The sequence below is a fragment of the Lepidochelys kempii genome, chromosome 10, assembly GCF_965140265.1.
Source record: "Lepidochelys kempii isolate rLepKem1 chromosome 10, rLepKem1.hap2, whole genome shotgun sequence".
Taxonomy (NCBI): domain Eukaryota; kingdom Metazoa; phylum Chordata; order Testudines; family Cheloniidae; genus Lepidochelys; species Lepidochelys kempii.
The window spans coordinates 63,105,978-63,129,139 of record NC_133265.1 but is presented as its reverse complement, the minus strand read 5'-3'; the positions used below and the strand labels follow the sequence as shown (position 1 = coordinate 63,129,139).

Here is a 23,162-nt window from a genome sequence, read left to right as displayed (position 1 = left end):
ACTTGTGAATTACTGTAAAGTTGTGCGAAACAGTGATGTGTTTCATCCGATGAAGTGAGCTGTAGCTCACGAAAGCTCATGCTCAAATAAATTGGTTAGTCTCTAACGTGCCACAAGTACTCCTTTTCTTTCTGCGAATACAGACTAACACGGCTGTTACTCTGAAACCTGTCTAAATAAATGCAGATCACAGGATTCCAAGGCGTAGATGCTGGGTTTTGGGAATGGTAGTGACACAGAAGGGGAGAAACACAGCATGCATGCTAGGCTGATTAGATCTATTAAGCCTTATGGCTTGTCGACACAAAGCAGCAATGTACTCTATGTGGGTGTGATTTCGAAAACTCACTAACACATTGTGTATTAGTTGGTCCGTGTAGACCAGGGATCTCAAACTCAAATCACCATGAGGGCCACATGAGGATGAGAACATTGGCCCGAGGTCACTGAAAGGTCACCGAAACCTTTTCATACAACGATACAAAAGTATAGTCAAACATGAAAAAAAATGAAGAGTAATATAGTGTGCTATTAAAAGTCAATGTATTAACTTTTTTCAAAACTGTAATATGAAGAGGGGTTTTAATAAAATATAAATACTCAGTAATTCATCTCACTCAAACGACAAAGCACGCATTTACTTTCGGAATTACTTTGGTTAAAGCCTTCCCTCTATCCCCTGCCCCGCCCTCACTCCACCCCCTTCCATAAGGCCCCGCCTCTTCCCACCCCCATTCCAACCCCTTCCACAAAGTCCCCGCCCCAACTCCACTCCCTCCCTGCCCCTGTTCTAACCCTTTCCCCAAATCCCCACTCCGGCCCTGCCACATCCCGGCTCCTCCCCACTTCTTCCTGGAAACTCCTAAGCACTGCCAAACAGTTGTTTGACAGTGGGAAGCGCTGGGAAGTAGGTGGAGTGGTGATGCAGCATGCTCGGGGTGGGGGCAGGAGGGTAGGGGATCTTGGCTGCCGGTGGAGCCGGCACCCACAGCAGGCCGCAGGAAATAACTCTGGCCCATGGGCCATGTTTTTGAGACCCCTGGTGTAGACCCTGCCAGTGCACACTGAAAGTTCCCTAATGCACTTCAATATACAGCACTAGAGTAAAACGCACTTGGGAACTTTTAGTGCGTACCAGCAGTGTCTACCTGGACCAGTTAGTGCACCTTAGAAATCACACCCCCATAGTGCACATTGCTGCTCTGTGTAAACAAGCCTTTAGAAACATTCATAACAACACAATTACATCCAAACCATGTATAAGCAGTAATTTACAAAGACTGATAACCAATCAATACTGTAGATAATTAGCATTATAAAAGAAAATTCAAAGTAAATTCAAATATTTCAGTCCAAATTAAATACACAGCACCTTCAATACTGTCACACAGCTATGATAAATCCAGGCTTAATATTTTCCTCTTCTATACTTTTGAAAAATATCTTTGGGACATGCACAGTTCTTTTGATGAGTGTTACAGACTTCTACCAAAGGCAAGTGAAGAAGAGGAATAAAATGAAAATGACAAGGAGCTGCAGATACCATACACATGACTTGGATAGCAATGGATCTCCATCCAATTTAGCCATCACCACGCAACTCCCAGTTTTAGACACCTCTCCCATTCTCCAAAGACTGTCTGGATGACATGAGTCAAGTCCTTAACTGGTAAACGACCAAAAGATCACGTGCAGTACTTCTGACCATTTAAAGCCAGTGAAACAATTATGAAGCATGCACTTCTATCCTCTGTGGTAAGATAACATACCACGTGCAACAGCCAGTATGGGTCTTGTTTCCAATAGTGCTTAAAATGCAGCTTTAGAAAAAGCTCATAAATGAAGTAAATGGTAATGTTACAGACAAGCATTTGAATCATTTTTACAGTATAAAGCTGACTTCATAGCAGTGATGTTTTCCTTAAAATAATATTTAAGTACTAAGTAGCTGCTCCTAAGAGTAAAGGGTTGCTATATACAAAAATTACGTAATAGAAAATAAATACTTTCAATCATCTACAATAAACTAAGAAATATACATTTCATTTAAACAGTTAGCAATACTTCATCGGGTCATCTGTCAGCAACTGTAAAATCCTGAGCACATTTCTGCAGGCACATCGTGGATCATTCTGCTTTCCCGTTAGTCCATATGGCACATGCCAGTTGGGGGGATGAAACCACTCTTGAGTATCGTTTTAACTCATTTTGCTTTGGTAAACATTTGTGTAACCCTGTAAGTCTTTTGTATGCATTTATTTTTACACCAATATGTTAGAAAAGCAGGCACTGTTGCAATTAAGATTCCTCCATCACCTTTTGACACAGATAGAGTAAACTGTCTGGAAGAGCAGAACAAGAGGATCTAAACCACAGGGCCAGTGTCCTTGCATGAGTACGACAATGCAGCAGACAGGGGACTGATGGAAGTAGCCGGCATGCCACTATTCCCTCATTGCCTTAAAATGAAACAACAAATAACTTTAAAACTAAAAGAAATAATTGCAATTCATATTAAATATAGTTCAAATTGAAGTGTGCTTTCAAATGTAACATTTTTCTGCCCTCTTCTTCTCTCACACCTGCAGCTCATCCCATGCTTCACCAAACATCATTCCTAATTAGCCCCCGTCACTCCCAATTTCATGCCTTATTTCATACAAACCTTCAAAGCTTGCCTGCCAATTCCTTCACCTCTTTCAAAATACTTCTGAAAACATATCTATTTCGGGAAGCACTTAAGATAAAAATGAGAACATGCCACTCTATTATTTGCCATTGTATTATACCCACTTATACCTTTACACACCAGCCCTCAGCATCTGAGCAGACTTACTAAAGTCAATGGAGCAATGACTGTGTACAGTTACTCACGTGCACAGGTGTTACAGGATCAGAGTCTTAGACTGTAAACTCTTAGGTTGTGCCAAGTAAATAAGTTCCTGCCCCAATGTGCTGTGCAAAACCCTTGGCACTTACAGCACCAAGATATAGAATATAAATGTTAATTCACTCACCAATAATTTCAACAATATGGAGCTTTAATTTCTGCTTCAGGGCGTTCAGAGCTACGGAGAGAGATCCCTGAGAAGGTGACATTTTTAGATTTTGTTTCACATCATTAGAAAAGGACAGCCACAGTCTCCCAAAGTCTTCAGTGGTAATTTTCATTGGTCTGAAAAAAAATTAAACACAAATCTGAGTCTGAATATATCTGATCTCCAAAATAATCTGTATCTGAAACCATTATATAGCAAAGCAAGCAAACTATTTTAAAAATGCACTTGTGGAAACACAAACCTTCCACCCCACCATATGAAGAGCCTGAATTGCTTTTTACAGCCCTCTAAATTAAAAATAATAATAATTTAACTTAAATCAAACGTTATTGCTGACCAACTTCAGAATAATGCTACTTAAATGTCCAAGTTATAAGCCCCTTAAATAAAGAGTTTACTATGGAAACCTTATAAATGTCACTCTCAAGTACAAAGTCTAATTTAAAAACTTAAATTGGCTGCTTGAACACAAAATGTTACTTCCACTACTTCAGGAATGAAAATATTGAGAGCTGAAAAATAAAGAGCGTGAGCTGTTTTTACTGTAAAAGTGGTCAGTCCTTTCACACAATTTGGGTCCCTGAATTTAAAATAAACTCAGTTTCAAAGATTTACAATTTACTTTCTGCTGACGCAACGTCTTTATTCTCCTTTCTGTCCAATCAATTTCATTCAACACTCCAAAAGAGTATTTAGTATTTCCAGTGAATGTGTCCAAGTGAAAAAGCATTAGGTAGTCTTAAGGGATTTGTACTTAGCTCTTAAATTGATAATTCAGTGGAAATCAATATTTTGGATAATCTAGGTAATTGAATCCTTTCTAAAGATAATTATTTGGGCAGACACCAAAACTAAGCAGTCAGAGGTATTAACATTCTTTACTATGCAAAACCTTTGTGGCAACATTACTAAGTGCCTTGTCTCACCACAAAATACCATATTTTCCATGGTAGCAAATAAGTAGTAGATACTAAAAAAATTGTAAGTGTTAGTACAGAACAAAACAGAGTTAAGCTTTTATAGTGTGACTTTTATACTTTTTATACTTTTGAGACAAGTATTTTTTTTATTATTTGAAATAAAAAGCTAAGCTCCAAGGAGAGAAGTTGGGAAGAGGGAGGAGAGAAGAGGAGAAAAAGTTTCATGCCCGAATTACTAATCTCAGTCTCTCTCGTAGGACAATGCAAGGAATTTAGATCATGCCATCTTAATTTACAACAGAAAAACTTCTCACTGTCTCAAATATACATTTAAAAAGCAAAAGAGAAGGTGGCAGAAAAGCCTGTGAAAGTCACTATGTATATAATTTTTAAAGCCATGAAAACGATGTGAACTTTAATGCTCATTGAAAGTGTTGGACTGACATTCCTAATTTCTAAAATCCTCAATTTATAAGAATAGGCACAGCAAGGCAATTGCTGTACTAGCCTCCTTACACTGCCCCTGGTATGAATGCTTAACCTGGACTGATGACTATTTAAGATGAGCAGGTTGCTCGCTATCCATCCTATTCATTCCATCATCTTTCTGCTGAGACTGCTAACAAAGGAGCCAGTTGCGATGATGGGGGGAATGGTGATGGCATTACTGGCCTCTAGGAACCAGACTAATGCCAACACACTTATTTCACATATTAATAGGTCATTGACAAGTGGTGACATACTGTACTAACATTACCAGTCTGAATTAAATTAAAAACCAACAGCCCACAGACAGAAGCCTCTATTTCCCATCATCAGCCTCCTGAGCCATCCTGTGCTATTTACTACTTTGACTGCAATACCAGATTTTTTTTTAGAAGAGTCTCATTTTATCAGTGATTTACCTGATGAAATCGGACAGTGAGAAAGTTAGTGAAAACTCAAGATGAGTATCCGTATCTAGAGGATAACGAATGGAGCCGAAGAGAATGCCCTCTGTACAGACTGTTTCCAACTGCACACACTTTTGGCAGCTTTCCATGCTTTGAGCTTCTATTACAGGAAAATGACAGCTAAGACTCTCAAAGATCTACAAATAAAGAAAAAAAGGTAACAGAAAATATTCAGATTACTTTCAACTAAAAATTGCTAATCCAGAGTTTACAATCCCTGAACCCACCAGGACTGATTCTGATCTTACACACATGTAACCTAATTGACTGCAATGGCAGCAATCCCAATTTCCATTAGGTGTGAGATCAGGATCACAAAGGACAATCCCACCCCACCAGGCACACTAAATTACATTTAACTTCTATGGAAATACACACAGCAGTTTCACTAGTCAAACAATGAAATTCCAAACACTCAACTCAACAAAATGTTAACTACTTCTCTAACAGGATTTTATTATAAAATAGCCATGTGTCTTAGCAGAGGGTAAACAGGAAATCTTGTAAACAGAGAATGCGCTTTGAACTGCTCTCTCACTGTACTCCATCACTGCTGAATGAAACCATAATACTGTTGCATGTTTTATCCACCACCCATGACTATTGTACTGCTGGTTCAGGTTTAACTGTAAAATTGTATAGAAATACACTTTGACTGACTATTCAAAGTGAATTTAGTGCTCAGGAAAGTTGTTGAACTGACAGCCTTGGAAAGTTGTTGAACTGACAGCCTTGATTTATCCTCAATACAGGTTCACACCACAGACAGTGAAACTGCAAGATTCCCCACACTGTGCCAACTGTATGCAAAACCACGAAGTGGATACCACGTCTAGGAATGAGGATAATTACATTTCCATCAACATTCAGTCTTTGGCTTCTGCTGAGATTGCCACTCTGCCACCGCACAGGTGCCAACTGTGGTAGCAGTCTGTGGTATGGACACTTGTCAGCTAAGAACAACATAACCAACTAGACATGTGATGGCAGCAAGTTAGCATGATTCAAACCAGAAATTCTAAAGGAAAAAGGCATCAAAACCCATTACCTGTTAAAGCTACTTCTAATAAGCCTTTTGCTTATTTCCACTGATCCAGTTAGCAGTGGACCTCTGCAGAAACTGAGGTTTCATGACTCCATACCTGAACTCCCTTTCAGTGGATTCCCTCTCCCCTCCGACCCCAAAAGTCTACCCTTCTGCTTTTGAATAGGAGACAATTTCTATAGATCAGTCAGCACTCTTATGAACATTGATTATCCAATGCTCAATACTATCACTGGCATATACTGTCATTTTGAGGATATCTAACCATGTTTCGGGGATGTGCAAGTGGCTACATCTTGGAATATAGCAAGATCCACAGACATTTATAGCAATCCATAAATACTTTTTAGGGTACATCTACATTTGAGCTAGGAGGTGTGATTCCTAGTTTGCAAACATGTACCCATGTCTCGCTAGTGCCGAAAAGTAGCAGTGTGTCCTCAGCAGCACAGCTGGCGGCTCAGGTTAGCCACCTGAGTACATACCCGAACGTACACAGGGAGGCTAACCCAAAGAGCCAGCCATATTACCGTGGACACACTTTTATTTTTAGGCAGTCACTCAAGCAGAGCCAGTGTGGATATGTGTACCTTTCCCAGCTCAGACATACTCTTAGATTAATTAACACATGTAAAGGTTTGAGGTTCAATCGATAAGATTTTTCTATTACATCCTTAATGGTTTTTTTACCATGATACTCCTTTACCAACCATTATACAAATCCCAGATGTAGCTGAAGTCCTAAAGAAATCTCTAAAACATCTTGATTGCTCTCACTACATGAGAACAAGAATAGTAACATGTCTGATTCCTTAAAAGTCATCAAAAGCTTATCAACTGAACTACCTGAAAAGAAAAACTCACTATGTCATAAGTAAAAAAACAGAGGAAACCAATGGTTCTCTTCTATTGTACAAGTAACAATTCATTTTCTTACCTTAAAATGCTCTGCATTTTCAAACACTAGGGTCACAGTTTTGAGCGGTGAGGTGCTTTTGTTGGCAACAAACAAGATAAGCAGTAAACAGTCATCTGTCCAAACTTTACACGAGTACATAGTCAGGATGTCACTGCTACAAAGCTCTACTATTTCTGAATGAGGGTGATCAGCTAGTTCATCTGGTAAGCAAAGATTCAAGGGGGCCTTATTGGCAACTATATCTGGAACACTTTGGGAAGGCTGAAAAACTTCAATATTACTATCAGCAAACAAAGAGGATGTTGATAGTCTACAGTTTGAAAGCGTCTCATCCAGTCCAGCTTCTGTCAGCGATTGAGACGTATCAAATGATACACTAGCTTCCAAAACTTCTGAAGAACTCAGTGAGACTTTCCTTAATCCGAGATGTTCACTGCCCTGAAAGTTTTCCTTATTGTTAGGAGCTGTACCAAGTAAAGGACTGAAAGGCAAGGTAGCAATATTTTGGAAACTAGATGTTTCTTTGCTATTCTGGGTTTCACTTATTTTTGATTTTTTTTTGAACTTCTGAGTGGTGGTATCTGCTTTCCCCATCTGAAGAAAAAACAGAAGAGATTTTTATATTTATTTTCTTTAACTTGGTGATTGGCTTCATTAACAGAGTGAAACTTATCTGGAAGGACCAGGGACAAAGGGCAGATAAAAGTCAACTATCCAACAGAGGTGACCTTTAAATAAAGGTTTGTTTTAAAATATGCAGTGTCCACTGCATGGGACACTTAAGAAGTTACTTTGAGGGCATTAGAGTTGTTCTGTAGTGCAGGCATCATTGTGGTCCCTGTACAATTAGGAAATACTTTATCCTCTGTTGAAAAGCATCTATATGTACATAAAGGTTTTGCAGAAAATCAGGGATAAGAGACTAAGATTTGAACAAGCAGTGCTAATAAAGGTCACTAGAAGAAGAGTCTTTGAATGGTGAGTGATTTTACTTCTCACATTCTACTATACCCAGGCACAAGTTATGGAAAATGCGTCAGTCTTAACACGTACTGCCAGCTATGCGAGCTCTGCAACCTCCAAGGGCTCTCAGAAGCTGGGTTAAAGGTAGCGAATACTTGGGAAGCTTAGCATAGCTTGAGCTTTGTGAGGAGGCAGGGCAAGCAAACACAGGGGAGTTCTGGCTACTCAGGACAGTTCACTCCAAAGTCTTTAATAACCAAAGAAGTTCCTTGATTTAAAAATCTGTCATTTAAAGTATTTTTTGCTCCTTTCTTTTTAGGAGCCCCGATAAACAGGTTCTTTAGGTAATGACAATATCCTTTTTTTAATTAATGTCACATTCTAAATGCTACTGAAACACTGATTTGAGGGCAGTTGAATATAAATAATAACTAATTAAATACAGCTATTTTGTAAACTTTTCTGTAACTTGTAATTTATAAAAATCACTTACCAGACTGATAGTGTTGTTTGACCCTAGCCCCACAAACAACGTTGATGCGAGCTGCTGCTTCTCCTTGTCTTCCTCTGAAAGGCTGACTACCTGTTGCTCAGACTGTGTCAGAGGAGGATCAACTACATGTCCCATTAATATGCTATCCTGAGGAACAGGTTGTGTTTTATCTTCTTTTCCTGTTTTGTTCTCTTTTTTCGGGAGGTAGCCTTCTTTCCCCCATAGTTTCCTCACACCATCAAGTTTCAGACAATTGGTCCTAAAAAGATATGTAACAAAGCAGGGTCAGCTTGTGAAAGTGCTATTCCGAAAAGCAAAGCCATTCTTACAGAGATTTCTGTAAATTTGCACACACTCTGCACTCTAACATCCCAATAGACAGGAGAAGAGAAACTAGCCTTCTTCTGTCTGTATGGACATTCCACGCTAGCAACTTTCTCTGCTACTAGCTAAGCACCCCACAAATGCACACACAGTCCCTGCTGTGAAATCAGCAAGAAGTGGATATACTATGCCCAGTTTGCTCTCAGCTATTTAGGTTTTTATATACATCAGCAAGTACAAAAAACTCTCTTTCCTTCACTTGTTATAAATATTTTTGTTGTAGATTTGACGATATGTAATTTAGGTGGGGTCACTAAAGGTGAGGAAGATCCAGAAAGCGGGATTTAACAGACATGGGCCAGATGTGGAGAAAACTGACTCATGCAGACACAAGTCTCATTCTTGATATTGATATTTCTGTTGTTCCAGCAGAACTGAATTGTTTTGACAGATCATAATCATCTAGAGCAGTGGTTCCCAAACTGGGGTTCGTGAAATGTTACAGGGGGTTCTCGGGAAAAAATTCCCTAATGGCGGACAGAGCTGTCCCTAGGACCCCGGGCAGCATGGGGCTAGCAGCCCAGAGCCCCTGGACTTCCAAGAGCTAAGCAGATCAAAGCAAGCATATCTATCACACTGAGGAGATTTAAACTTCAAGACTCCTTATAAAAAATGTAAAGGGAGGTGGATATTTTTTACTGTTTTTAAAATTAAATAGGCAGCTAGTATTGTTTTTAAAATTATTATGAAGAACATGTTTAAGCTTTGTTGTAACGTGCGTTGTTTGCCTGGACTGCTCAAGACCTGAATGCTTCTTTGAGTTGGCTTCTTAAATATCTTCATGCTGTTTCACATCTGATACTCCCTGATGAAACATAGGAGCTTTGTCTTATAACAGGCTTATTCAAAGTGATACAAGCTACGAAAGTGAGATGTTGGAAGAGTGATGCCATTTTCATAATGTAATAATAGTACTGTAATGATAAATAATAATGAATAATAAATAGTGTGTAATAAGCATGGTCATAAAAACAAATGTTATATTTCCAAGATCACTGCTTTTATAATTTATACTCAGGTATAAGAGAAAAATCCCTGGAAATATTCATTTTTAGGAGGGGGTTTGTGAGACTTGACATTTTAGTGAAAGGGGTTCACAACTTGTTAAAGTTTGGGAACCACTGATCTAGAGTGAGGCACTTCCTTGGATAAATTGGGCCAATCTCATGTAAGACTTTGAAGATTAGGAATGAGATCCAGAATTTGACAAGGTGTTCAATGAGAAGCCAGGAATGAGAAGCATAGTGAGACTGGAATACATTATTTCATAGAAGTATTGCATTTAGTAAGTAGTGAAAACCTGTAAAATACTTGAAGATGTAAAGCACTTTGTAAATGCTGCACATCATTATATGTTTGGACTTTACTTTCCAAATCTGAGATGAGTTAATTTTCTATTCAATTGAAACTAACCTCAACACCAGCAGAGCCTAATACCAGCACAAGAATATGCTTGAACACTCTGGACAGACTCTCAGATAAAGCACAAGACTTGCCAGACTTGTAAATATTCTGTGGCTGTAAGTGCAATGAATGAGTAGGGTTTTATGTTTTCCCTTGTGGTAATAAAAAGAGAATTTCTGACTAAGTTCACATTTCTGAAATTCTTCAACAGTACTTGTGAGGAACATCCAGCTGTTCCAGGATATTTTGAAGATGTTAAGTCCCATTTAATAACTAACTAATTTGTGTGGAACTATAATTATTCACGGATCTCTGAAACTTAAGGAAATTTCCTTTCTTACAGAGTTTTGTACTGTCTGAAGAGTAAGATTCTGAAAAGCTTGCATTTTCACTGCATAAATTTCTTCTAGTTAATCTGACAAAAAAAGGTATCCTTGATTACTTCTTTTTTGTATACTGGATTAGCATAGTGATTTCTTTTTACATAATAGCTGTTTTCAAGATCTACTGTTCTAAATTAAGTCCCATGTGATTAAACAAGTAGCAAGAAGTCAACCCCTAACAAGAACACAGGTTTAACTGCACATGAAATTCTATATTTGAGTTCAAAGATCGAAAACTCACTCTTTCTGTCCTATCTCGGCACTATTACCAGACATGTCTGAACCAAGAGAAAGACCAGCAGGAGATTGTCGGCCAGTGAAGCCGGATGAAGACATGCTTGAAGTAAATGACAATCCATAAGGTTCAAAATTCAGAGCTGCAATACAGACAGAATGGCATTTATCAAGACGGATCATAAAACTTAAAAAAAAAAAAAAAAAAAAATCTAGCTGCTTTAGAAAAAGACAAGTTATTCTAGCTAAGATTTGTCAATTTTCAGCCTTTACATTCAGGATTTTATCCTTATTAAAATCAGCTGTTTCCTGTTGCTGATTTTTTATTTTATTTTAGACAGATAGGCTTTTTCCTCTCTCAAAGAAACATGTACACATACACCTCCTTGGTTCGTACGTAAATTCACATACAACTTTTTTTTAAATTGAAAAACATCAGAAGTTATATTTTCTCCCCTAAAAATTATTGTCAATACTGTTTTTTTATTATTATTTTCAAGAGACATTGCACAGGACCAAATAAACCAACTTTTGCATGTGCTCTTCAGACTGCACATCCTCTAATGTGTTTTGAATTCGCATTAAGTTTGTCCACGCTCTCTCTCTCACTCACACACAATTTTTTAGAACACAAACATATGAGAAGCTCTTCACTGTTTCATGCTTATCGCATGTTATATGGCATATAACTTAAAAGAAAGCCAGGAGTACCTACCTTGCTTAAGAAAATCAAATGCTAGAACTATCCATACTATACACAAGACTATTGTACTCTCTAATTTTCCACAGCAAACCACAACATTATACACTTGTAATCTTCCTTGGGACTTCACTTAAAACAATGTTTTGTGCCTTTTTACACAAAATGCATTCTAAATATATATTAAAAATAGGGTAGATCAAATAATTCTGCTCTTAGATCTTAGATCTATAGAATCTTTCTACTTAAGGCTTTTATAAAGGGATATCCCCTGTTATCTAAACTGTTTATATAAGTAAAGCAAAAGTGATATTTCTTCTAAAAAACAAAGCCCAGAAACCAATCAAAAAAAAAATTCTGATGGACAATAGTGTGGCCAAGATGTGAATGCTAAGTACTATAAAACTGGGAATTCCACGCCTTTATCTTTATGTTCTTGACTCCAGAGCAACAAGATATTTGTAGATGAAGTTACACATGCTAATCAGGTATGGCATTAGCCAAGTCCCAAAGGGAGCTTAGTCTAATCTTCAATAAAGAAGAGTTTTTTGGATGAATCCTAGCGGCCAAGGGGTGAGCTAAGAAAGTGGCACAAAGTAGCAGATGGTCTGAAGAACATCACAGAGCAGCCTGAGATCCTCTGCATAATCAAAAGCTGAATATGAAAGATAGGGTCCTGGTGCACACTATGGGTTTGATCCAAAGTTCAGTGAAGTAAATTGGAGAATTTTAATCAACTTCAATGGACTTTGGACCAGGCCTTGTTTGTAAGCACTGCAATCTATAGCCTATGTAATTCAGGAAGCTGGGCAATATGATTCGCTCCTAGAGTTGTGGATGACATTTTTAAATGGAGACGTAACATTTTGGGGAAGAAGATGTAAATGGATGGTGTTCTTACACCAACGTTATACTAACATTTTAATTTGTTTTAATTGTTTGGCTAATTTATCATACATTTAATAAATACAAACCAACAGTCACCTTTTCCCTGAGAAAGCTTCTCCTCCTGTCTCTGGTGATGAGGTTTATATGGTGCTGCACCACAGCTAAGTCCTTCAGCCACAAACCCATCTAGGAAAGATAAGGAAGCATCTACCTACATTGAATTCAGAAAGACAGTAATAATCAGAATCTTTCCACTAAATGAAACTAGTATTTCTTAACAAAGGAACTTTCCATTTTATAAAAATGCAGAGTGCTGACATCTCACAGCTCTCACACCCGCATCACTAAGAAGATAATGTATTCCATACTTACACTATCGTCCAAGGGAGTATTTTGTATATAGAAGGTATTGAGATAACATGTTAAAACAGAACATCAGTTTGGATGGTAGTTCTTAAATATAATTAGCTTCTCTACAATTTTCCAATCTCACTGGTATGTTTGGACAAGAAATCTTGAACAAAAGAACTTGCATCCCAACACAATCTAACTGAACACCATGTAAATATACTAATTTTACAGTAAAATTAGTAAGGGAGGTAAACATTTCCTTTCCCAAATACTATACTTCAATTCAACTACTAGTAGGCTGTTCTAACAAAAAGTAGAACCACAAAGACAAACACTGGATACACAAAAGGCTGAATTTGCCTTCCTAAAAAAATCATTTTATAAAACAACAAATATGAATATAGCAAAGCAAATGACAACTTCATTGCCTCTTAATATCACCAGCACATCAAGACTTATCAAGAATCCCGTTAAGTGTGCGTATTGCAACCATTCTAAGTGATTTGATAGATTTGCATCTTTCCTCTTAAACATATCTAAATATAATAATTTTAAATACGTATTTTATAGAAATAAATGAATCTTTAAGCACAGAATACATACATTACAGTTATCTTACCATTATCTCATCACAACTGGCATCAAGCGGAAGCACGTTTTTCATCAGCTCCTTGTTTTCACACAAATGTTTTAATTCAAAGGCATATTGCCTCATGCACGTGTCTAGAGAAGTGCTGAATTCCTGGATTAGTTTATCAACTGTTTTAGAACAAGGCATACGGGATGATATTTTAGTGATTGCAGTCATAATCCAGGCTTTAGTTTCAGAAGTAACAAAGGTCTGCTTCAGCAACCTGTGCAGTTTTGTTATAATGACTTCTGGATCACCATCATTTACAAGGTAGGAATACTCCCCCAAAACCTATGAGCAAGACACAGATATAACAGACATTCAGTTACACAGGAATCAGTGCTTTTATCTTGGAAATTAATATGTAATGGTAATACTCTAACATAAAATCTACCTCACATTGAACAAACCATTATAAGATAAGGAAATCCTTTAAATTCTGGACTTTTAAAAAATTCCTTCTAATTATATATCCACCTAAAATAAAAACAAGGAATATACTGTGGAAAGAGCCATAGTGTCTGCTGGTTTTCGAGTATTGCTGGCCGGTCCTCAGTTTAAGATCATCTCACTGTAGTTCTACCTACTCTACAAAACTGACCACCACTCAGAACAGTGGTCAGCAACCAATCCTCTCTAACCCTGAAAACAATTCAATTACTAGTGCAGAGCAGATCAAATTAATTTATTTAAAAAAATCAATCTCAACTTAAGGTTTCTGTTTGCAAATCAACAGTGTTTTCTATAACGATGCCTGTCATGTCTACCCTAGCAATTAAACTGTTTTCAGCACTGGTTCGAGGGGACCCAGTTGTGACAATCAGAGTCAGCAAAGTGCAGATTTTCTAGTGCAGATAGGGTTTTCCAAGCTATATTTCAATTTTAAATGGAAAATGTCTGAGATTACATTTTACTGTGTTTGTGAAAATGCAAGTGAAATACATCAGTGGGATGCCAATTTTTGATTCATTAAATCAAGCAGCTGCCTAGTCCAATACCTATACAAGCACAGTTAACCATCGGCTCAGTTTCCAGTTCAAGTGGAATCTGCTTGTTTTCACAGGTGCACAGAATACAAGTTCAGCAGCTGGGCAGGTCATCATAAGGTTACGAATGCTTTTCACAAACACATACAGCCTTACTATGGAAAAGACAGAATCTCACAGCCACTGAAACAGGTGCTTATAGAATAAGTTTCAGTGTAATAAGTTTTTGTTTTTTAAAGAGAATATAAAGTTTAAAAAGCCATCACTTATGACAGGCAGTTTTCACAGCTATCATATTTTCATACTGCATCAACCTTACCCAACTCATAACTTGAAGAAATTTCTGTGGATAAAAAGTATCTTCCTCCTCCAGCAAAGAAAGATAAGACTGGACAGCATAAAGCCGTAGCTGCTCATCTTCCTTTTCATCATCAAATCCTAAAAAGAAAATTACACCTTATTAAATCTTTGCTTAAAAACTTATGCTACATGTGTCATGGAATTCAAGACAGATTTAGAAAAATAAAACCAAGACATTAGCTAACAAAGCATGGCTTCTCTTTACAGAATTCAGTAAGTTACCCACCTTCAGCCAGCAGCCTCAAGAAGTTGTTTGGGATGTCAGAGTGCATTACATCTCCTCCTACCGAAAATACTGCATTCATAGTCTGGATGAACCACTCATTGTCAGGGGCATATGTATCCAGAACATTAAGGAAAGATAAACATAATACACTAGTGTATATTTTATCTATTTTTACTTACAATCTGGAAGAAAAAAAAAAAAGGAAAGAAAGAAAGACGTAAAAAGTTTTGAGGGCACATACACATATGGAATATCTGGACAGACAAGTGTTTGCTATTTAAATGTTTTCCAAGCTAAGGAAGGAGAAAAAGGACGAATAGGGCAGTTTTCCCAGAGCCTGTGGTTCCAAAAGTGTTACCATATGGAACTGTGAATCTTTTTTCTTCTAAGTGTTTTGCAATCCCAAAGCATGCACCATTGCTGTCCTGCAATGTTCTCATTTAATGAGGATGCTTTTCGGACTACTGGGGATTTATTTATTTATTTTAAACAAAGCCATATCGTGCTCCACAACTACCTATTTCACTGGAAGAGCTGCACTCTACTAGGAAAACCACACTCACAATTAGGAAGTGCTGAAGTCTAATTCAATAAGGCAATAAACTCCTTCTCTCCTTTAGATTACAGTGCATGTTTTCTAAAGTTTTCTTTTAAGAGAAGGTTATTAATATTGACTTAAAAGGTGAACTCCAAAGCAAAGCCCAAATGCTTCAGTGCCCTTTACTTTGTGATGAAATTTAAAAAAATACTGAGATCATTATTTCTTCTGTTTATTTTTTTAAATTTGAAATAAAGAATTATAGTATCCTGGCTTCCCTCTTTTTCCTGGAAGACCACAAAATGATCTTTGGAGGGTGTGATTAGTGATGTCACATGAAACTGTAACAGAAGCTTTGGCTCTAAATCTTCAATAAAAGAAAAGGATATTTCTCAGCTAATTCTGCTATTTTGCCAGTTAAGTTGATGATGGTATATTCTTCCTTGCTTTGTCTTAAGTAGTCCAGCATCTTTTGAACTATGACGGTTACATTCTGCCCATTGGTAATTCTGTAGAGAAGCTCCAATGTCTGAAGGGGAAAACAAAAGAAACAACATTTAAGTAACTCTAATCACACAACACAGGAGTGACACACAGACAGGAACTTAGTACATAGTGCCAAATTGGACAAAAATCTTAAACACAATATATTGTTTTATTCTCCAATCATACTGGCATTTATCTTCTTAAGAAATGTTTTTAGACTGTTTTTAGAATGAAATATAAGATTTGTAGAAAAGGAAAGGAGAAAACAAAGAGTATAAAGAGGACCAAATTTTCTATAGAATTCTTTTCACATAGTTACGAGAGCCGAACAATATAAACATGCCTTTGTTTGATGACACCACTATTGTAATATTAAGGGCATTTACTCTAAAATGACATTAATATAGCATGGACCTTAAACATTAAGCCCTCTTTGTGCGTGTTCAAAAATCAACTTACCTCCCTTTTGATGATAGGATCAGGATGGTCCAGACACTCAATTATTGTCATTTGGTGCTGAAGTGCCAGATTTGGATCCTGCTGGATAACATAGGTCAGAGCCTTTAATCCTAGAAAATAAATTATTGCACAGAGATATGACAAGAGATCACATACACATGATCAGATTAAAATCTTCTTGCTGAGATGATCAGGTATCCTTACCTAAATACTTCAAATTAATTTTAGGTGATAGAACAAATTTCCCAATGCATTTGGCAGCCTTCTCAAGCAGATCAGATTTGGGGCAAATGGTATAAATTGTTTGTACACATTCAAATAAGATAGCTGGTGGGAAAACAACAAATGGTAAACGGCAGTAATTTAAGAATATACATTTCTATAACAATGCATTTTCATCAAAAAGCTAGCACATACAAGTAAAAAATCTTCATGTCAAATGACGACTTTCTCTGGAAAGGGGTTGGGCTTAATATTTTAAAGCAATCTGATATGTGTGCTGCATGTAGATTTCTGGGATCTAAAATATTATCCCATGAAATATTTTAAAACAAGTGTTACTGTTTAGATGTGAATAAATTTCCTTCTTTCAGGCAAGCAATAGCCCTATTGCATCTCCCATGAATGTGATTCACCCAACTAGAGGAGATATCAAGATTGTCCTGTTTAGAAGAGGCCAAATAATGTAGCTGGACAATGGCTAGGTTGGGTACATAGCCACCATTGCAGAGTGGGATTTCAATTACTTTGCACAAGTGACTGGAAGTATTTTCTCTGTTTTATCATCCACATACCAGGAAGATGACATCAGAGGAAGATGATGTTTGCGTCTTAATGTAGAAAAATTTAACAAGCAGCTATTGTTAGTAACATGAAAGCGAACAGAGGGCATCTGGTAGGGAGCCTAATACAGTTTATGTAGTAGGATGGTTAGATGAACTGCAGAAAGGGTGGGCAGAAGCTCAGTAGTTTAACTTAAAAAAACACAACACCACAAAAATATACTTCTCTGTCAACAACAGACAGGACTTTGGGGTCCAACAATGGATTATTAAGTCTTTAGGGAGAGAAATTTATCTAAAACTAGTTTGCCATTTACGTTTAGTGTATGGAAAAGTTTGAATTGATTTTGTTGAACAGAAGTTTCCACCATCCTGTATTCTGACTGACTTTCAGGAAAGGCACATTCATATGGACTTGGGGACTATCACAGCAGCAATTACAAAGTCATTACAAACAACCAAGATCAACAAACCTTATGACATAGACAAAAGGGACAAGAGCTCAGAGGCATAATTCCTCTTGAGGGAAAAAAAATATTTCTGCTGGGAAAAGCTAAATGGGAAAACTAGTGAAGTGAAGGAAAGGAGATACAAATCAATCTTTTAGGGCACCAATAAAGGTGAGTCAATAGCAAAATTCAATATCCAAGTTAGATTGCCAATTGGTATTTAGGACCATAACAGCAATTCACATGTTTTTTCCACATCTCATATTAGGTTAGCAACCAGATGAAAAGACCAGAATCCATCAATTGTTAGCAATTAAACTAAATATGAGAAAGGTATGTGCACTAACTGTGCAGCTACATGCAACAAGCTAGGAATGTCTTCAAGGTACGGCTTTTAATATTAGAGAATTGGCTATATTGCAACAAAGAAATCAGAGATTTTAACATTTTCACATTGGCTTGGATCATAGATTTTTTAGCACTTTATCAACAATTAACATATGGTGAGCAAAGGAACGCACATGTAAATTCTGTTCTCTGTGTACATTTCACTTGATAAGTGCCAAAATAAGGCTTTTCACATATGGTTGTCTACTCTGATCCCTAAAGTATTTAACACTCAGTCTTGGGAATCCAATTTCCTCTCACTGTGCAGAGAATTTATGCACATTAACTCTCTTGAGAGTTGCATGTTTAAATCCATCATACACTAACAAACCCCTCAATGTCGATGTTGCTGTTTGTGCATAAAAGCACACCTCTGATATACAAGCAAAGCGAAACACAGTGAATGGATGGTTGTAAGATTTGACAGATGTTTCATCAGCGTATCATTTGCCAAAAAAATAAAATAAAGAGGGGGGGTATTCAGCATTTCACGTGCACCTCACTTTCATTAATGCTTAGTCAAGAAAATAGACTCCTAGAGCTTTGGGGCATATGTTCCACTGTTATTCAGCCACTTACAACACCACATCTTAATTGTCCATCGATCGCTGGCAACATTTATGGCTTCGTTTTAAAACCATGAACTACTACATTTTTTAAGGGTAAAAGAACAGTTGTTAATTTCGTGTTCTAGAACCTTAGATATTTGTTCTTGAAAGATAGCAAAAAGCCAACCTACCCACACATCCTTAAAACTCTCCATAGTTTGCAAAATGCCCCTATGAGTTGGAAAGTATTATTTCTTGTTGATTCTGCTCTATTGTCAAATATTTTTAGAGAGTAAATTAATATGGCCGTTTGCAATAATTATAAGATTAACGGTAGTGCCTTATGTCAAAACACACTTTCATAGGCATCAGTGTCAATGAGCTCTGGAACTAATTTTAACAGGAGGTTCTAGAGTGCAACTCAAGAGCTCACAAATGTGTTTGTGAAAGGAAGGATAGCGTACGCGCGTGCGCACACACACACTTACTTTTTGTTAAGTTTCTTAACTACTAATCATGTGGAGGATTATTATTATTTTTTTTTTTTAAAGAAACCTGAAGTCCAGTCCTTCCTTCTGACACACAAGGCAGTATCACTTTTTTTTTTTTTAAAGTTAGCTACTAACTATAAATTTGGATCTACAAATATTTAGCTGTTTCCCATTAAATAAATATTCTTCACTTCAAAAACATTTCAAAACTACATTATACAGGAATATGTAATTTCTGTTCATGTGTTAACATTACTAACATTATGTTTCCTTGCTTTATAATTCACCAGTCACAATACCCAAATTCATGACCTCACCAGATTACTAAACAAAAGAATACATAGTTACTCATGTCAACAGCACAATAACTAAACACTTACATTTTCATTCTTTGCAAATATTTGTACTTATACAATATATTCTCACCCACCATATGTAATATTATGATTTATTTCTGCTCTTCTTAAAGACTCATCCAGAACATCATACATTAATTCACTTGTCCTGTTACAAAATAAAAATTGTAAAAAAGTTCTCACTTTATTTGAAGCCCAGTAAATTAATCGAAAAAAACAAACAAAACCCCCCCACTTGTATATACCTGTTTAGTAAAAAAACAACATCCTAATCCTACAAGCTGCTCCACATGATTTCAATGAGACTATTCATATTAATTAATTCTCATTAGCGCGAGTAAGGGCTCTACAATCTGGCTCTAAATGGCATCTCACAAGATGTTTGCTACTTTCAAATAAGCCATCTATTGCATCAAAATAGACTAAAAATACATTCCTTGCTGATCAGTAAATAAGACAGACTTTTTGGTTAAGAGGAATAAAGAACACAAACAACTAAACCCTTACAAAGGACAGCATTCTTTTTACACGGTCTTGTCTTGGATTTTCACTGTGATCATATTATCAACCAAATTAATGGAAATTCTGATCTCAAGTCCACAAGCGTCTCTCACCACATATCCCATAATCAGCTGCCTGACCCACATAGGAGCTGAGAAACAAGTCAAGTATAACAACTTTCAATAAATCACTTTTTACAGTATTTGTTAATGAAGAGCAAATAGGATGTATTAATCCTTTATTTTCCTTTGTGTTGCGAAAGCACAGTAAAAGTTATGCATTACCACAAAATAATGACTCACTGTGTATTCTTTCTATTTGCAAAGAATTTATTACATAGAAGAAACTGGTTACCTTGGATCATCTCTTCCTAACAGCCCCAGTATTCTTAAGAGCTGAATTTGTAGCCATGGTGCTGGCACGCTGTGGTAATTGAAGTCTATAGGAAGCTTTCCTCCCACTACCTGCTTTAGAATGGTTACAAAGCTCTCTGTCAAGTCCTTGTATCCAGATGCATTTTTCTAGACAAGGAAAAGAGAAATACAATTCAAATATTTTAAGTACAGTGCCTCAGAAATACACCATAAAGCCATGACAGGAATATAGTCTTATTAGCTATTATTCAATTAATAATTTCCTATCCTATTCCATTTCCTAATCCATCACTTCTTCCTCTCAAACCCCAACATCAACTCTTTTTTGCTTTAAGCTTTAAGCGTTTTCTCTGTATTTTTAACAAGACAGTGAATATGACTGAAAGCATTTCCCTTGCAATGGTACACTGAATTCACAGGCAATCCTCAGCATAATCTATAACACACTGAAAAAAAACCTAAACTTTGGACTTAAAAACAGAGCCATTATGCCAAAGGTGCTGATCACCAGGGTCAGACTCCAAAATGGTCAGCTGGGGCTTTTGTCAAGGGTTGGAATGCTAATGAATATAGTACAGTTATGAAGGTGAATCGTGGTAATCTGAAGACAAGTTGACAGACTATCTTTCCAGAGTGATTTTCCTACAGAACAATTTTACAGTTGTTTGTACATTTTAAAAAACAGCCTATATGTTCAATTAGACTTCTAATTCTCAGCCTACCTTAATCATTTGAAGGTAAATGTGTAAAGAAGCAGCCATGACTCCAACATCCCTGTCACACAGGGCTTTCCGGAACTTGTCATGGATGTGCTGGACTTGGTTGGGAGCAATGAGATAGAATTTATACAACGCCTGAACTGCTTTTCTTCGGATAATTTCCCTAAAGAGAAACATTTTTCTTTAAAAGATCAAGCAACTTGACCCTAAATAGAAGCTTTACTTAACCTAAATTGTTTCTCTATATTATGAAATAGAGACTTTATTTTTAAGAAAACTACTGACTTTGTAACATTTCCCACTTTTATAGCTAGTTAGTTAAAATATAAACTAATCATCACATCAGGATGCCTCTGAAATAGTTAAATATTATCATTCAAGTTTTACAAATGAGGATACCGAGACAAGAGAGAGGATAAGTAATCTGGCAAAGGTCACATGATGAGTCAGTGGCACAGAAAGCGTAGCGTTTAGTAGTTCCTGGAGTTAGATCATGCTTCTGCTACCTTTTAGTTTAGCATGTACACTGTGCTAGCTCTGTATGTAATGTTATTAACTACAAGGCCTGACAATCAAAGGGCTGAGCACCTGCACCTCACCAGTCTTCAGTGGGGTTTACGCATGCTCAACTTCTCCAAAAATCAGGCATAGATCTTTCTGTGATGTATTGAATTCCAAGGGTACAATTTGTTACTCCATTTATACTACAAACACTTCTTAACCCACATACACTGTATAACAGTATCTCCACATGTATAAAGTTACATGACATTTATCCATCAACAATGCTTAAGCAAAACAAAAGACATTCATTATGCAATCAAGAATGCACAAACTAAAGCGGGTAGGGCAGGGAGAGACAAAAAAGGAAAATTTGGAAAGGAACACAAAGTTGTGAATAATGACTAAGGAAGGATTCAGAGCAAAAACAGTATTTAAGAGAAATATTTATGTACTGAAATAAAATATCTAAATTTTAGGACATCCCAAGTTCATAACAATGCTTGAAATCCTTCTTAGTGAATACGTACTTAGAATGCTGAAGTTTGTCTTCTATGAGGGGAAGTACAGCTGGAATCATTTCCCGTGGAAAGATCTGGCTGACAACAGTAAGTGCCATACACACCTCAACCAGGTTAGTGCTCTGCAAGTCCTGTCAGTCATTAAGACAACAAAATGGTCATTTCTAATTTAAACTATGGGAAACTTTTCATTTCTAAGGCCAAATGTGGGAAAGCTTCCACTTTTTATGCTATACTGTGAAGCACTGCTCTCTAATGCTCTGCTAATTAAGGGATTGTTCAATTTTTCTATGACATTTTCATTATATTTGTTTAATACTGCTACAGAACTTGAAACTATAACCACAGCAAAAGGATACATTAGAATCCCATAAGAAACTCGGGTGAATAGTCATTTTTCTTATTTCAGTGTTAACTGATAAACAAGTAGATTTTATTAATGAATACACAGTTTAGAATTAATTGGCATTATACTTGGAAAAGCACTGGCCTAAAAAGTTAGTGTAATGTTTTTCTCCAAACCTCCCATAAAGCTGTACCTTCACAACTGTGTTCACAAGCAGAAGCAACAGTTCATGATTTTCATGGAGGAATAAAGAAACAGCCAAGTAACCTACAAAAGAAAAAAAAAACAAAAAACCTCCATCAGCTTTTCCAGTTATAAACTGTTTCCAAATGTTAACAGGAAAACGAAAGACATCCAGAGCACAAGAGTTGACGGCTCAAATCATCGGTGAAAATACCGGCAGATTATAGGATCTCTGTGGGTAAGTCGAGAAAAGGGGGGAAAACCCTGCAGCAGTGGGTTTCAGAGCCCAAGTAACTGACTCAGATTCGCTGCTGTGCGGGATGGGCGGTTTGCTGTGTAGATGCACCCTATTTTTTTAACGTCAGAGTTTTAAATTAACTGGTTTTTTATCATCTGGTTGCTTGGAGATATTTAGCTGGTCGTACTGTTCAGTAAGGATGGACTTGAAACCCACAAGCTGTGTCCAAAATTAAGAAGCCTCTGTAACGCTGTCAGATCTAAAGCGCTGAGGATGACATCATACAAGAGACAATTCATTAGAAAATGAATGCTTTTTTCCCCACACTAAAAAAATTATATTCTCCGTAGACCAGACAACTACCCATAAGCAGCCTGCACTTCA

The 23,162-nt window shown here is 36.9% G+C and overlaps 1 protein-coding gene across 3 annotated transcripts in view; it reads right to left on the bottom strand.

Annotated features, from left to right (window-relative positions):
• Window positions 1-774: 774 nt before the first annotated feature.
• The window catches only part of AP4E1 (adaptor related protein complex 4 subunit epsilon 1), a 33,437-nt gene continuing 11,049 nt past the window's right edge, over window positions 775-23,162 (bottom strand). For 2 of the 3 annotated variants that reach the window (XM_073303871.1, XM_073303873.1), the window contains 18 exons: window positions 22,551-22,624; window positions 22,021-22,142; window positions 20,993-21,152; window positions 20,251-20,417; window positions 19,470-19,543; window positions 16,587-16,709; window positions 16,383-16,492; window positions 15,827-15,966; window positions 14,900-15,012; window positions 14,633-14,751; window positions 13,316-13,618; window positions 12,442-12,556; window positions 10,765-10,900; window positions 8,353-8,611; window positions 6,915-7,490; window positions 4,885-5,069; window positions 3,018-3,175; window positions 775-2,459 (listed from right to left, as the gene is read on the bottom strand). In XM_073303871.1, coding sequence (XP_073159972.1) covers window positions 2,299-2,459; window positions 3,018-3,175; window positions 4,885-5,069; window positions 6,915-7,490; window positions 8,353-8,611; window positions 10,765-10,900; window positions 12,442-12,556; window positions 13,316-13,618; window positions 14,633-14,751; window positions 14,900-15,012; window positions 15,827-15,966; window positions 16,383-16,492; window positions 16,587-16,709; window positions 19,470-19,543; window positions 20,251-20,417; window positions 20,993-21,152; window positions 22,021-22,142; window positions 22,551-22,624 — 3,095 coding nt within the window. In that variant the 3' untranslated portion in view covers window positions 775-2,298. The remainder of the gene's footprint in view (window positions 2,460-3,017; window positions 3,176-4,884; window positions 5,070-6,914; window positions 7,491-8,352; window positions 8,612-10,764; window positions 10,901-12,441; window positions 12,557-13,315; window positions 13,619-14,632; window positions 14,752-14,899; window positions 15,013-15,826; window positions 15,967-16,382; window positions 16,493-16,586; window positions 16,710-19,469; window positions 19,544-20,250; window positions 20,418-20,992; window positions 21,153-22,020; window positions 22,143-22,550; window positions 22,625-23,162) is intronic. The other variant, XM_073303874.1, reaches the window with a different exon arrangement.